Genomic DNA, 15,938 nt, shown 5'->3' with positions numbered 1-15,938 from the left:
CGGCAAACAATTTTATAGTGTTCTCTGATTGCCTTTGCCAGTTGTGAGTCGAACCGCAAAAATCCAACAGAAGAGAAATAAACAGCTGAGAAGCAGTGCCGACGCACATCATCTTGTTTGTTTGTTTGTTTTGTTTTGTTTTTATCTCAGTCTTATTGGCTCGCCATGATGTTTCACCCACAGTCAGCTGGCTCAGCATGAGACGCAGTCAGACACCATTCATGTTCTGTTGCTTGCAATGCGGTGCACTTCGGCCGAGCATCACCAGGGACGCACACTGATAGCCTTCAGTTTATTCCGGTCAACGCCTCTTCCTGCCCATAAACAGTCATTTGCTACATCTAGTGGACATTACACAACATTACAGACAGAACACACAGAGCTCCGCAGGGAGATATCATGCATAAGTAACTGCCAACTCTGCGTCCTGAATGCAAATCATCGTGCAAGAGCGACATCCATATGCATGCTGGTCGTTAGGATCCTGAGCGGCAAACTGACGCCTTTGTCTCTTTCATTTGCGCATCTGATCCGATGGGAGGCGAACTGTAAATACGCCGCTAAACAAATGAGGGGGGAGCAGATGCCTTCGCTCGCACTGATCCTCTTGCTCAGATGTCCAGCGCTTTCAGGCCAAATTCGCAGAGCAGCTCCTGGTAATTTGGGCGATGGGCGACGCTCTTGCACTCCGCTCCTCGCCGAACCGCAGGCAGCTGGGAAGCGAGACCATCCAGAGACTCCTGCAGACATCATGGACCAAAATGAGACGTGGGCCGCAGTCGTAACTTTCAAATTGGCCCTAGCCGCACCCCGGACCCTTTTAATATATCAACCTTGCACTTCCAATGCCAATACCACAGTGGAGCGAGAAAAATTGTGTTAATTTTGGATTCAAATCTTCGCCCTCTGAGTGGGCTCCAGGCTTTACTTTTGAAGAATTTGCCCTCACAAGGAAGTCCAAACAAATGAACATGCGGAAATTGTAAAAACTCACCTTTGGTCACGACAACTATCACTCGCCTCACTGCCAACAGGAGAGTAAACACTGAGTTGTTTGTACACCTACTGAGGCTTACGGTAGAGATGTTGTCTTCTCCGATGGCGAGACAGAACTAAGATCACTGCACAGTTTGTAGGCAAAAGGGGACTTTTACATTGTGAGGGGTGAGGTGAGAGTGGCTGATTGAGTGCACTGTGCTAGTTAAATGCCTGTGAAAAACCAGCTTCCCTCCACAGCACTTGATCAACCCCCTGCAGTGTTAATGTTCTCAATATGAATAATTTGATATAAAAGAAAGGCACAGTGCAGCAGCAGCACCATTTCATCTCAGCAAGAAATACTCACTACTAAAGCGCTGGAATGATGATTTAATTTGACCTTGCAATGAAGCCCAAAAACCGCCCAAATACCAGTCCGCAATCTCACAAATCCAAATTGTTTGATTTTGCAATCTATTTATTTTAACGTTTCCATGTTCAGAATATGGCGGTGAAGAAGTGAGCGCAAGCAGGATGGCACAGGTGGCGACGTGTCAGGTGTTTTACGGCGGTAAAGCAGTGTCAGCAAGAATGAAATAGCAGGGACAGAGCAGCAGTGCAAGTGTGGCTTAGAGATAGCGGAACTGAGGAAAAGACCGGAGGCCGAACTGGAGGTAGCAGAGATTAAAATGTCCAGCTTCTCTCCTGGAGTTGACCAGGATGGATATGATGAGGAATGATTCCATCAGAGGAACAGCCAGTGCACGTTAGACGTTTTGGAGATAAAACCGGAGAGATCCGACTGGGATGGTTTGGACATGTCCAGAAGAGGCACAGTGAAGATGTCGGTGCAAGGAGGCCAAGAGTGGAACTGGCAGGCAGGAGGTTTACAGCAAAGAGGAGATTTATGGATGTGGGGGGGGGGGTGAGGATGCAGAGGACATGGAGGCTGATGACTGACTGAAGGGAAAAGCCAAAAGAAAAACAAGAAGAGTGTCCAGAATGTCACCAGAAGAATCCGCATCACCTAATTTTCTGTCATCGCCTGTCCCAGCTACGTTAGAGTGAATACACAGTTACACCCTGGACTGGTCGCCAGTTCATCGCAGGACCCCAGTCGGCATTCTTGAAGGACAAAGTGTGAGGAGACATCAGTGAGATTTTAAAGACGGCTCATAGGTTTGTACGATCAGTTTCAAAATGCGGTCTGTATGTGAAATATTTCCCATGGTTGTGTAAAACAAAGGGGCACGCGGCCGTGCAGAGCGCGGCTTCATTCTGCTCGGTCACACCTTCCTTCACGCTGTGCTGTAACTCACATGTAGAATCTTTTCATAGTCCGTCTCCATGTTGTCAAGCTTGTGTTGCAGGTCTGCCAGGGCCGATTCTTTCTCTTCTTCCATCAGCTCACGCTCCCTCCTCTCCCTTGATAGCTCCTCCTGGCACTGTGCTGGGCAAGCAAATGCACTTTGGCATGACTTCATTGTCATATGCCGTGTATTGGTTGACTTGAGGGGGGAACGACAGATTTACCAAGTTCTTCCTTCAGCCTGCCGACCTCCTCCTCCAGCGCCTTCACCTTGTCGGTCAGCTCCGCCTGCATGGTTCTGCGCTGACGGCCGAGGTCTGCAGTGACAATCCCGTCAACAATGACACACTTTAGCCCTCCCAGCTGAGCAGCCCTCTTGGGCTAATGCAGCTTAGGCACCCAACTAATTAAGACCTTTTGTTCCTCAGAAATTAGCCCGACCCTGGCAAACATGGCCCCATTGTTCTGCTTCCCCGCTGGGGTTCGCGCTTTATCTCAGGTTATTAATCGAGCAGTGAGTTGTTGATTCTCGATGCGCCCGTGCCCGTACCAGAGGTGACGTCCCTGTGGTCCTGCTGCTCCTGCGCCAGCTTGTGCTCCATGTCCCTCACGCGACGCTTCAACTCAGCCCTCTCGGACTGGATGCTTTTTACAGATTCTCTCTGTAAGGCTTGCAGCAGTCGACACAGAAACATCCAAGAATCGACGGTAGTTCATGTTTTCGCGAGGCATTGCTAATTCATAAAAACGTTTAAAAGGCTGAATGAGGCCATAACTGATGTAAACAAAAAAACGACAAGTTAATTAACAAAAAACAACAGCTTAATTAACAATGAACATAACTATGAGTCCGTTGAACATAGAGGTTTAGACAAACTAATATGGGAATGGCCTTAATTGTCTAATGAATTTGTAATTGCCAGTGTAAAAAGTCTATAATAAGAACGTTTAACTATTAAAACTCTTGAATTGTTCCCTGAGCTTATCTTAGTATTGTACCAATTATACAGAATTTGTATTTGGTGTTTCACAAGTTAAGAGGGCTCGTTTTAACTGAAGCACTGTTGGCTGCTTTCACATTCACACTGGCAATCGAGTTTTATTTCCAATAAATGATCTTGCAACCAGGCTTCGCTCTGTTACATTCATATCATTGCGCTGTGGATGCCTTGAATAACAGTTGACTGGAGTGGTCTTCCACGAGTCATGGGAGGAAATGAACGATGCTGCTCACCAATGTGATCCTGTAGGATGGCTATGTCCAAAACACTGCGCCTGTACTTGTTTTCCAGTTCATCTTCCCCTGAAACTATAACCAACCATAAGCTTCCTACTTGAGTGAAAACGTAGCAGAAATAAATGAAACGGCGAATTGGACGTTTTTGCAATAAAAGAAAAAATGATATTTACTTTTCTCCGCATTCTTCTTCACCGTGTTTTTTGCCTTCTTCTTGGGACTCATGTTTACAAGTGTTTTTCTTTTTCGCAGCCTCTTCCAACCTCGGTGGCGAAAACAGCTCCGCTACTACGACACGAGCCAATCACGACGCCTCCGCACCGTCCAAAGCGTCCCTTTCGTCGTCATGGGCGACCTGTTCCGGAAGGCGCGCGTCCTCGCCACGCTGTGACACGCGGAGGCGCGCGTCCATGCCGTAGCGGCCCTATATGTGAACGCGCGCGGGAAGGCGTGGAAGTTAAAGGTGGTGGGTGAGGGAGAGAGGAGGGTGGTGAACGGAAGGGGACGTACAGGAAAGGAAAAGGGCCACACATACACGTCACGGTGGCGGCGGCGGTGGAGGGGAAGCAGAAAAATAATGGGCTGCGTTTAATCCCCCCTCCCTCCTCCTCGACTCAGAATGCGCGTCCGCGGACCTCGGGCACTTTGAAAAGTGCAACTTCCTCTCTCCGCGGTCGGTGAGGGGGTTGAGAGCGCCGTGTCGTCAGCAGACTCGCGAGCCCCGCAAGAGAGGAACGCTGCTCAACACTGTCGACAGCCAACTTCCCGTCAAGGCGCGACGGAGGAGATATAAAAGAGCTGCTGCTGCTGCTCCTGCTGCTGCTGACACAAAAGGGGGTGAACGGCACCGTGGTTCGACCGGAGGAGGCGGAGGGACGCACTCCAACTGTCTCCACGGGGCTTCTGTGCAGGGGAGACGGTGCCATTGTCCTCCAGCCGAGGGCGAGCAGACGCGGGTCTGCCCCTGCGCTAATTAGCCTGCGTGGATCCGTTGCAGAGGAGCAGCGCTGCTAGTAGTAGCTGCAGCACGGACTGACGGACGGACGGAGCGCCGCCTGGCTCTGGGTGGTGGCGGCGGCGGCGGCGGCGGTGAGGGACCGAGGGGCTGTTTCGTGGTCGCGTTCATGGGTGAAGCGGATGTTCGGATGTTCAGCGTGATGGGAGCCTTTATCCGATAGTCATTCCCCTTCCTCCGCTATACCCCCACCCCGTCGGACCCTGGCTCGGATTCGCCACTCGGGCGCTGTCCTCGCCGGGGGGTTCCGGACAACCACCGCCTGGTCCGGCTAACCCTCGGGCGGCGGTTCGGTCCCCCTTGACCTCTTGCCCTGCCCCGTGTGACTGTCTGTCGCTCTGGCCGAAACCTGGCCATGGCAGGGAACCTGAAGAAAGGCGGGGGGCTCATCGGAATGATGAAGGATGCCTTCCAGCCGCACCACCATCACCTCCACTCCCATCACCAGCCCGGGGCCGTGGACAAAAAGACGGTGGAGAAATGCTGGAAGCTGATGGACAAGGTTCGTAACGCTCCAAACGACACCCGCTAAGACACAGCGGGGTTGCTAGCGCCTCACTACGGCGGCCAGCTAACTGAGGCTAACTAGCGATAAGCTAGCTAATCTCCGCTTGCTGCTGCTGCTGCTCTGGCGTCGCTAAATGCTTTAGCTGTCCCCCAGCTGGCTGAAGACACGGTTAGCCTACGGCAGCTAATTTGGCAACCGATAATATTTACTGTACCTCGTGTGTGGCAGGCCTTGTCAAGCCACGTTCAAAAGGCAGACTTTGTTGGAGTAACCTTTGTTAAACGTTAGCTTCTTGACAGAGAACTACTGTCTCGAGCGCATCAAGTTCTGCACCGCTTTCTGCTAACTCCAGTTGTCACACAAGTGCACATTTAACTCGACTTCTATGGCCATGCTTTAGGTTCGGAGGTGTACGGAAGACAGGGAAGTGTCAGAGGGTGTCCTAAAGACGGGAAATTTGAGTGTAAATTCTTGACAATTGGGCTGTTGCGCTCGAAACGAGAGAGGATGTTGCTAGCAGCATCAAGTTTCTCTTGTACATTGTTGTTGAAATGTCTGCAGTCAGCTGTCTGTCAGCCAGTCGACGCTGCACCAGGGCTTCCGGAGAGACTGAAACGGTTCTATAGGACTGTAGTTGTCATGCTATTTCACAGCTCCACTTCTCGGAAAGTCTCAAACAGTTGACCCCCAGTTTCCTGTGAGATGCACACAGCAATATTAGAATGACGAGGAAGACAAGACACTCTTTTGTTTCTCCTCTTCCTCTCCGAGGCCCTGGTGCGGAGCTCTGATGTTTGGAGACTTGCTCCTCTCTTTACACAAAGCTATTATCAAGAAAACCACATCCCCGCTTATTATTTTCTTTGCTCATTTAGCGTCTGTGACTGGATTCTGTGGCTTGACTGCTCGCCACTTGCAAGGCGCTGACATAGGCATGACAGCTTAGAAACTCATGCATGATTGCAAAATCAGCCCCTTATTTAAAGGCACTGGCGCGGCGTGTAACACCACCTAAACCACGTACACAGCCAGGGCCAACTTGACATGGAAACGCTTCAAAAGAAACAGGATGATGCATCTAGGACAAAACTTAATTTGTTACTTACTCAGGGGGAAAAAATAACGCTGGTTGTTGTGCAAAGAACTTGCGCCCACACACACGATTTGCAGGTTCTCCCCTCAGCGGACTGAAAATACAGCGCCCATTGTCTTTGTGAACTGAATTCTTCTCATCAAAGTATAAAGTTCAGAGTTTCAGCAGTTTAACCCCAGAGTTTGCGCAGCTCGCTGTCTCCTTGCTGCATTTTAACAAAGCAAACTCATTAAAGTCTGGCCACTCATTAATCACAAGCTGAAGTTGGCTTTGTACCAGCCACACTTTAGAATACTTGCAATAGTTGGTCTTACTAAAGTCTGACCGTTAGAGCTGCTTTGGGAAGTCTGCACTTTTGTCTGTTCATGGTTTGCCATCGATGGCACCCAATTGATTCCACATTCAGTGTCTGAGTTGGTTGACGGTCTTCTCCTCTCGTCGTGTCCAAAACTGTAACTGATTTTTTATTTTTATCTCCTTCCCTTTGTTACTTTTAGAATCGCAGAGCTGAGTTGAACTTCCTTCCTGTTTGTTTCGGTAGCACAAAGATAGAAACCCTGGTGTGCTCTACTTTTCCCCGAGCCATTTATCCATTTAGGGTTTTTTTTTTTACCTTTCACGCTCAAGCTTGACTAGTAAAGTGTGTTAGAAGTCACCGTCGTGGAGTGACAGTGACTCTGAACGGCGGGTGATGCTATCTTATGTTATATTATATTTTCAGGCTAGTGTGAACAAATCCACATTGTGGCTACTGTGCATATAAAACAATGCAAAAAATAGACCCCCTCTTACCAGTGACTTTAACATGTAAAAATGTTCCGGTCCATAAATGTAAACAAAAAGTTTGCTTTCGTGAATCTAACCAAACGATGCACGTGGACTTTTTATTCCATTGCATACCAGTAGGTTTGCTTTTAGAAGTCACACCGCCTTTGAAAGCCTCATGTATGACCCCCAAACACCTTCGAAAGGCCTCTTTAATTCAATGAGATGGAAAGCACGCCATCCTTTTCTAACTAGGATCATTCGTTTTGATTGTTTGGAATTGAAAAATGCTGTGCAGCTCTAAAAACAAATGTCGAATGCAAGTGAGCACCTAAATGCCAACACCTGGCAGAGCGGGAGAAGGAGTCTTAATTTATTCCTTTTCTACAACTGCTTCCCCTGCGCTCGGGGCTCGCTGCGGGGTGCTGCGGCTTATCCCCGCTGTCATCAGGGTATAAGCAGGGCTCCGACCCAACCTGTGACCTTCGTGCTGCACCGCCGCGTCGACCGCGTCTTCATTCATTTCAGACCCGATCCAGTCAGACCGCCGCTTACTCAACACAGCGGCACTTGTAGCAAAAAATGCCAGGTCAAGTGTTGCACTTCTCTGTGCCCACATGCACAGTGCAGTAGCAGCCTCTGACAACAGTGAATCCAGAAAATTTGCCGCTGGACCAGACGTGCTTTCTACTACATTTCCTTGTAATTGCAGGATTTTTTTCTTTTCTTTCTTGCCAGAACATCTTCTGATTTTCTACAACTCTTACATTGAAAATATCAGGGCGTATTTACGCAGTGCAGGGCGACACAAGGACACTCTTATTGCTTATTAGCTAAAAGTTTTGTAAAAATCAAACCATGGCCTACTTCCCTCGATGGTGGTTAACGTTTAAACTGTGTGAACTCGATGTAGAAAAAGCACCAGGTCTTTGTTTGATGACTGATGAGGCACGAAAGACCCAAACAGAGAAAGAAAAAAAAGACAGAGAAAGATGAGCGGAATGCAGTTTAGCTCGGAGGCAGCGAGCGCTTCAGTGCGGGTTGGCGGCTGTGATTGACATCCTGACACCGGTGGTGGTAGCGGTGTGCATGTGCCTGCATGTCCGATCAGCTGAGTTATGGGCGCTACGTGCTAACGTGGGGGATTGCACCCTTGGTGGCTGAGCCTCGCCAGCAGTCTTCTCCTCTCCCAAACACAACCGAGTTAAGACCTTCATTTCCAGACGTGCTGAAGGAATGAGGGCGCATAATAGGGAAGACGCATTTGCTTCGGCTTAATGACCCAGTTTGTGAAATTAAAATTTGTGTCAGACCAAAAAAAAAAAAAAAAAAACTCCCAAACTGCTAATGCATCATCAAAAAAAACGGAGATGATGATAAAACACCAAGCGCAGTAATTGTCTGTCCTCTTCATTTGTATCATGTTTTGGTAATTCATTTTTGTTGTCGTCTCGTTGTCATAGACGTGAAAAGGGCTTCAGGTCTAGATGGCGTGGGCGCTCACCTTTAGCCAGTGGTCCACTTAGTCGCATTATCAAAGGGATGCTGACCTTCTAATGATCAGACGCCATCAAAGTCCCGCTGCACCGCTCAAAATAGCCTGGCCCACCGGTCAACTGTGCCCTGGTTCCTTAAAGCGCGCCTCAATGCGGTGACGATAGTGAAACCGTTTCGCACACCGAGGTTTTCTCGATAATAATCCTCAATTCACGAAAGCACTGCGGGATGATGGGACTTCGCTCTCATTCCACTTCGATTGTGCGGGGCGGACGAAACGCAGATTGCATCGAGCCTGAAGTGCGCGTGGAAGTGCGTGGCGGAGAGGAATCTGAATATGTAGATATGCATGGCAGATAAAGTGTGCACAGTGGATGCAAATTGTGGCTATTTCCAGTAGAGGTGCCCATGCGGAATGATCGGCGAGTCCAATAGTGAGTTTAAAGTGTGTGTGTGTGTGTGTGTGTGTGTGTGTGTGTGTGTGTGTGTGTGTGTGTGTGTGTGTGTGTGTGTGTGTGTGTGTGTGTGTGTGTGTGTGTGTGCTGTATTTTAATATGTATATACATATGAGTGTGTGTATGTATGTGTGTGTATATATATCTATACAATATATATATTTATATATATCGTTATATGTTTATATAGTTGTATGTATGTATATAAACAAACATATATAGATAATATATATACACACACATACATATACGAGTGTGTATGTATGTTTACATGTACGTATATCAGTCTGTGGTCATCAGTAAGGATTTGACATTGTCGCAGGTCGGTCTTTAAGTCGGTTGTTGGAACCGAGGAGGAAAATAACTCGACGTTCTTTCCCTGTTCCTGCCATATTTCTCTCTTAACGCGTTGCCACGACCAGCGCAACAATTCTTCGGCGGGTCGGCCAAAGAATACGCTGCGTCCTGTTGTTGACGGGGGGGGGTCATTGTTCTGGCGCCATTCAACCCGACGGGTCGGCTATACATCAGGCCGGGTTCAAGTCAGGACGCGGCACTTCTGTCTTTTTCTGTTTCGTTTTCTTTGCAATGCGCTAAACCGCTACGCACTCCGGCTTGAATGCAGCCGTGAGTATTCAGGCAGACCTCTCTGCTGTTATTGTAGGCGCAGGGCAGCCTTGCTACTGTCAGGCCGGTGGGGGGGGGGGGTAGTTGAACATTACCGCTGCCCAGTGGGCCGCGCTGTTGTTGTCTCCCTCAGTTTGAATGTTTTATAAAGTCAACCAACAGAAGATGACGTCCCTGCTGCTGGACCCGGCAGAACCCCCCCCCCCCCCCCCCCCCCCCCCCCCCGCCTCCTGCCGCGTCGATGATTGACTCTCGGTTTACGCCGTTCAACTCCAGTTGCACGACTGTTTTGTGGGCTGCTTGCTTCTGCCGTTTCGGTTCATAAAGTTGGTTTGACGGCTGTGGAAATAATTGTGGCAGCGAGGCCGATGAGACATGCGGGACAGGAGGCGGTGTTGTCAGCATGGGTTGGAGTGAGAAGTGGGTGAGCGCCTGAAAACTTGAACTCTCTGAACAGGACCGTGAAGGGAAGAGTTATATTATGGGGTTTCATTGACGACCCGGTAGGACGTAGAAACGCTGGACAGTCGGCCTGACGGTCCAACAGAAAACCATCAAATGGCGACAGTAGAAAATTAGAAAATATGACTTTTGATCATCTTTACTCTTTCTGCACTGCGTCAAGTGGCAGCAGTTGAACGGCTTTGCCACAGTCCAATCCCCAACATGTCATCACCTTCTGGTTTGTTCCATCACCGTTTCCATTAAATTGGTGAGTTTTTCACTGAATCCCTGTCACACACTATGTAGATTTATTTATCCCATAATTTATTTTCAGGTGACACTTAACAACACAGTTGCGTGGAGACAGGTTTTATTTGAGCCTTTTCTCCTCGCTGTATTTTATTTTTTAACACTTTCACCGTGCCTACCCCCCCTCACCCCCCGCCAGCCCGCCAGCTCTCTCCTTTGCACCCACGTCCCGCGTCTGACGGCGTCTGATCTCTCACCTCGCATCCTCCCTCTGCTCGCAGGTGGTGCGCCTCTGCCAAAACCCCAAGCTGGCTCTGAAGAACAGCCCCCCCTACATCCTGGACCTGCTGCCCGACACCTACCAGCACCTGCGCACCATCTTGTCTCGCTACGAGGGCAAAATGGAAACCCTGGGAGACAACGAGTACTTCCGGGTCTTCATGGAGAACCTGACCAAGAAGACCAAGCAGACCATCAGCTTGTTCAAGGAGGGCAAGGAGCGCATGTATGAGGAGAACTCGCAGCCGAGGTGAGTTTGAGTTTTGTTTGGTTTTGTTTTTTGAGGTGATTGCCCGAGCGTTCTGTCCATTTTCCACAATGAGCCCATCTGCTGAAGCCTGAGGCGTGAACCCTCCTGATGTCGCACTTCCAACTCACCCACTCCGTCTGCACGACTGCGCAGACCCCCAAAAAGAAAGTGTGCAGTTGCCCCCGTTCTCAGCGCACCAGGTGGAAGATGCTGAACGCGTATCGCAAAGGTTGTGCGGTTTGGAGCTCGCAAACGTCTGTGGTCAGAATGGCGCCTTTTTTCTTTTCTTTTTCTTTTTTTTGTTTTCCTCACAGCTGCCTGCCTGCCTGCCTGCCTGCCTGCCCGCCCGCCTGCCTGCCGCTTCTTTTTTTTTGTGCCTCTTAATCTCCAACATCTACAGCAACGTTTTGCTGCCACGCGCCACTCTTGCTTTTGTCTCCTTTGCAGACTGTGTGACAAGGCCTCCTTCTCGTAAGGGTGCTTTCAGGCCCGTTTTAGCGGTGCAGCGAGACGTTGCAGGGGTTGTGCGGTCGACTTAACAGGAGCGTGATGTCACGATGTTCGATTTGTTTTTTTGTTTTTTAGCCTTTTTTTAAAATTATTTTTTTACTAGATTTTCAAAGTCACGTTGTTCTTTCAACGTCTCGTGGCATGTGGGCTTGTTGTTAAGCACGGCGTGACATCCATTATGATATAATAACCTTCCCATGTGTTGCTTCTGCTGGATGCTTTGGGCTTCTGCTGTCAGTCGTGGTTGTTTTAAGGTCACCTTGTTGCTTGGCAGATTTAAGTCGCTCACGAGCCGCCGGGGCCCCGTCTTGGTGCTGTTTGCCCTTAACTTCAGCCACTGCCAAAATGACGCCGAGCGTGAGCGAGCCCGAGCCACGGTGTGCCCGGGCGCAGTGGCGGCAAGTCGCTTTACGGCCCAGCGTCCTCATTCTCACAGAGTGTGGGAAAAAAACGATTTGTCTGCTTTGTGTAGTTAGAAATGAGAAATGGGGAAGTGGCGAATTTCACGTGGCGCACGAGGTGAGGTGCCTCAGCGTGAAAAGTGAACGCAATGTTGCTTTCAGATAGATTTTCAGAGGGCAGACGTCCCACGCGCATCCACTCATAACTGGCATATTACACCATCTCAAATTTTTTCTTTTTCTTTTATTCATGAAATTTGGGCTTAGATCAAATTCAGCCAGATAGGCAACATGTAGAGTGGAGATGAATGGGACACACTTTTGTATAGCTAACGCAAAGCAGGGCAGATGATTGAAAAATGACTAAAAATGCTAACATCGCCACGCACATTACCAGGGCTGGAATTATGCTAATGGAAATCGCGCAGCACAATCTCGGTGCTGTGAATTGAAACTGTCAGTTTCAGTGATTGGAAAGGCTCCTGCGTGCTCTCTCCAGCTCTCAGACTGTAACTTACACATCTAGATTTTGACGTTAGCTTTTTTTTCTTTTCCACCAGGAGCTTAAAAGAGTCCAGTTTCATCTGGCACGTGCAGTCTGAAGCCAACATTCCGTGTTAGCGAGAGGCTCCTCCAAGCACTCCAGTTCCCCCCGCAATCAAAACTATATATTCATATCATTTACTGTCCAAATGTACTGAAGATCCAGAGCTGCTCCCCACCCCACCCGCACTCACTGCACAGCGATTCACCACTGCTCCTCACCAGGCGATGGTTCAAATGCAGAGCTATTGTCACTCCACATCATGTAAACGTTACCAATAACGTTTCTCCCATCCTGCCCTAACTTTCGTTCGGGGTTTACACATGCAAAATTCTGGAGTTGTGTCGAGTCAGTTGACACGATGCAAGCAATTAGTGGACCAAACAAAAGCTCCCATTAGTGAACCCCCCCCAGACAGCGTGGAGCGCAGCCCATTGACTCTTTTTCATAGACCCTCCTTGTGAGCCATTTGAAGGATATCCGGCCTGTTTAAGCTTCGCAAAGTGCCGTCGTGCTATTAACAACTTGTCTGTATTAGTGCACAGCAGCATCTTGGCTGCAGTGATGGCTTTATGGGAATCCCATCACTGTCCCAGGAAAGTGGGCTAGCCATCACTGTTGAACTATTCTTTCATTCCAGCTTCAACTTGTTTGAATTGAGTTCTAATCAAGTTTATTGTTAACCCACCGTTATAATAATAATAATAATAATAATAATAATAATAATAATAATAATAATAATAATAATAATAATAATAATAATTTGTTGTTATTATTATTATTATTGTGATACATATTCTGCTACAAGACCGCACACTCTGCACTTCATCAGTTACACATCATCATCAGATGAGATTACATCTAACACTTTTAATACGTTCTGTTTAATTAAAACATCACATAAAAAAATAACACTGAGTTCCTCACAAACAGCACTGCCAGAACTGGCACAATAGGCATGTCTAGCATGTCGTGTGCGGTCTGGTTTTTGTTTCGTTTATTAAATGTTTGTTTGTTTCGTGTTAAAGTTCTTAATTTGCTTCAGATTCACGCTGTCAGCTGCTAATTGAAGCGTTCGGTCCGAGTGTCCCTATTGTGAAGTCATCCTCTTTCTAAAAACTCACAACTCAAGTGAAGCACTGCGTGGTCGCTGCACTACTGTCACATCTGAATTTTATAACTCTCATCGTCTTAAGCAACGTCTTTAAAAAAAAAAATAGTTCTTCTTCAGAATTTCTCAATGCCGTGACTCAACTCTGGCCAGGCGAGTGTCCAGGTCTGTGTCGCAGGAGGAGCTGGGAGCCCTCGGGCCGGTGCCGCGAGTTCACACATAAATCTTTGCGAGACGTGCATGCGTAGCATAGCAAAGCAAAGCAACGGGAGCAAAACTTCAGATAATTCAAACGCACCCCAAATGCAGTTTTTCTAGTTTGGCCAGAACGGTGAAGCAAGGAAGCCTTGGTTCTTGGCTCGGCTGGCTGGCTGGCTGGCTGGCCGGCTGCTGCGCCTTACGTGAGAACCTATATAGCTCCCTCAGAGCGCTGCTGCCAGCTCACGTCTCTGCTGCGCGACGGAGCTAAACCTGACGGCCACTGTGGTGAGCAGGACTGCAGCTTGGAACAACGTTGCTATAATAAACAAAAAGACAGATGAATACAAACATACGTGTCCACCGCGGTGAGCAGCCAGCACTGGGGGGGAAACAATTATTTATTATTTATTTATTTATTTATTTATTTATGAAAAAAAAAAAAAAATAGGCGTGTGATAATCTGCCACAAATAAATCCATGTATTGCAGAGTGTAAAATAAGCTCCAAATCAACCCTCTTTCACTTCAAAGTCATTTACATCTGCTCATTTTGCCACTAAAGGGAGCCTGGAAAGGGATTCCTTCCTAAAGCTGGGGAAACGCATGTATACAAACCACAAAGAACGCTATTGTTTTTTTGTGTGCAGAAAGCAGCAAGCCAATAGGCATCAGCGTACTTAAGAGTGGCGGAGTGCGAGCGCTAGCAGAGACTAATGTGCGTCTAGGCAGCGGCTTAGCTGAGCACATGGCCCGGACTGAAAAAGTCAAAATGTGCGGATAAACATTTTTCCACTCCCTCAAAGCAAAGAGTTTGAAATTTGTGCAGCATCAACCTCGCTCGTAGTTTCAATTAGCGCAGGAGGGGAAATAGCTGTAAACGTAAATGTAATCGGCCTCCGAACTAGCAACGATACAGAGTCAAATAAGACCTTCCTGTGGTTTTAAAGGCTTTTTCCCCCGCTGTTGCAGATCAAAGGATGTGATTTCCCATGAGCCCTTGGTGAAATGTGCCTGTTCATGCGGTGCTGCGAAATTGCATGACGTCCCCAAAGTGTCTCTTCTCATACGTAGGTTCTCACCACTGCCACCCCAACATCCCCACTTGAGTTTAACCTGAGGTGTGTGTGAGCTCCTCACTTTTCAACCAAGTGTGGATTTAAGCGAGTTTACTCCAGAGTGAGTCTTAATAATTAACACTGACAGACTGCATTCAGTCTGAATCAACAGAACACAGTCAGCACTTCCTTCGCGCTCGCCTCACTTCCTCTTGGGGATTTTTTTTTACAGCACAGCCAAGACATTCTGAGGCCCGGGCTGTCACCAACTCACACTTTATTCGGTTGGCAGTCTTATTGTTAGCATCCCTATTTCGCGTTGATGAATGGACTCGTAACCTGGCTGGATGAAGTAATTTGACTTGATGTAAGCACTGGGGGTTTATATCATGTTCCAAGTTGTTGAGCATGAACTATAATCATAAATTCATATGTATTTTAGCCTGTTTTAATATCAAAGACCCAGACACAGTACATCATGTTTCAGTCAAACTGAATATCCTCAAAATGATAAGTGATGAAGACAGTCAGTCATACAGTGTTTCCCAGAGGGCTGTGTCCAACATTTGTTGTGCAACCAACCAGTCTCTCGCCTCTTCCCTAGTAAGCCAGAAACAGAGATCATTGCCCATGAGGTATTTCGGAAGACCGTGGCGACCTCCGATTTGTTGAACTGAAAGCTCGGATCACGCAAGCGGAATTTCAAAGTAGCTTCTCAGCTTCGACATGTACAGTCCAGTTTTTAACCGTCTCAGAGGAGAGCAACACAGAAGAGCTGTTCAGTGTGTCTCCAGGTCCCCCCCCCCCCACCCCCAAACCAACCCCCCCCCCCCCTTCCAAACACACACACACACCCGCCCCCCGCGGGCTTTCACCGGATACTGCTTTGACCCTGTGCGTTTGATCGTCTTCCTGGGCCAAGCTGCCATTACATCCTATAATAGGCCGAGCTGTCCCAGGAAGGAGGCAGCCGTGTACGCTGCATGGTGACATGGCAACACATTGGAACAATATGCTCCATAACAAATAATAAACATGCAAGCTAATGATATCCTGTTCATGTTGCTTGGATTTTTTTTTTCCCACGCTTAACACTACTGCCTATACTTAGCCCTACAGCAATATCAGAAAGGCCCTATTAAAGTTTCTGTGATAGATTTAGAGTATTTTTTAGTTCTTTAGTTTTCATCTTGCACCCCGTGGAGCTTCCCCAAATATGAAAATATAAATCACCAACAAGTAGCGTATTTAGCCCTCTGTTCACAGCAGCAAGCTAATGCACGTTTGGAAGAACACACAGTGCCTATTTACGGGTGCAAAGCCTGCTTACTTAGACCATCAGCGGCCCTCGTGAGGTCACGAAGGGCGTTCTAAAGGGGAGAAGGAAGTTCTAAGACTGTGTTTTAGCGCT

At 48.0% G+C, this 15,938-nt stretch overlaps 2 protein-coding genes across 2 annotated transcripts in view; one reads left to right on the top strand and one right to left on the bottom strand.

The window, feature by feature from the left end:
• Positions 1–279: 279 nt before the first annotated feature.
• Positions 280–4,022, bottom strand: drc12 (dynein regulatory complex subunit 12 homolog). Its single transcript, XM_076036023.1, has 6 exons — positions 3,698–4,022; positions 3,522–3,596; positions 2,838–2,957; positions 2,512–2,604; positions 2,298–2,428; positions 280–740 (listed from the first exon to the last, which is right to left on the bottom strand). Exons 1-6 carry the CDS (start codon positions 3,747–3,749, stop codon positions 612–614), a joined length of 600 nt encoding a protein of 199 aa, XP_075892138.1. The 5' UTR covers positions 3,750–4,022; the 3' UTR covers positions 280–611.
• Positions 4,023–4,177: 155 nt separating this feature from the next.
• cbl (Cbl proto-oncogene, E3 ubiquitin protein ligase) overlaps positions 4,178–15,938 on the top strand; it is a 35,277-nt gene continuing 23,516 nt past the window's right edge. The window contains exons 1-2 of the mRNA XM_076036022.1: positions 4,178–5,041; positions 10,459–10,706. Of these exons, the coding sequence (XP_075892137.1) occupies positions 4,895–5,041; positions 10,459–10,706 (395 nt within the window). The 5' untranslated portion in view covers positions 4,178–4,894. The remainder of the gene's footprint in view (positions 5,042–10,458; positions 10,707–15,938) is intronic.

Source organism: Nelusetta ayraudi, unplaced genomic scaffold, assembly GCF_046127955.1.
Source record: "Nelusetta ayraudi isolate G7.1 ecotype Tasmania unplaced genomic scaffold, CSIRO-AGI_Nayr_v1 ptg000048l, whole genome shotgun sequence".
Classification (NCBI taxonomy): Eukaryota; Metazoa; Chordata; class Actinopteri; order Tetraodontiformes; family Monacanthidae; genus Nelusetta; species Nelusetta ayraudi.
The sequence above is the reverse complement of the archived record's forward strand: the minus strand, read 5'-3'. Positions and strand labels throughout refer to the sequence as shown.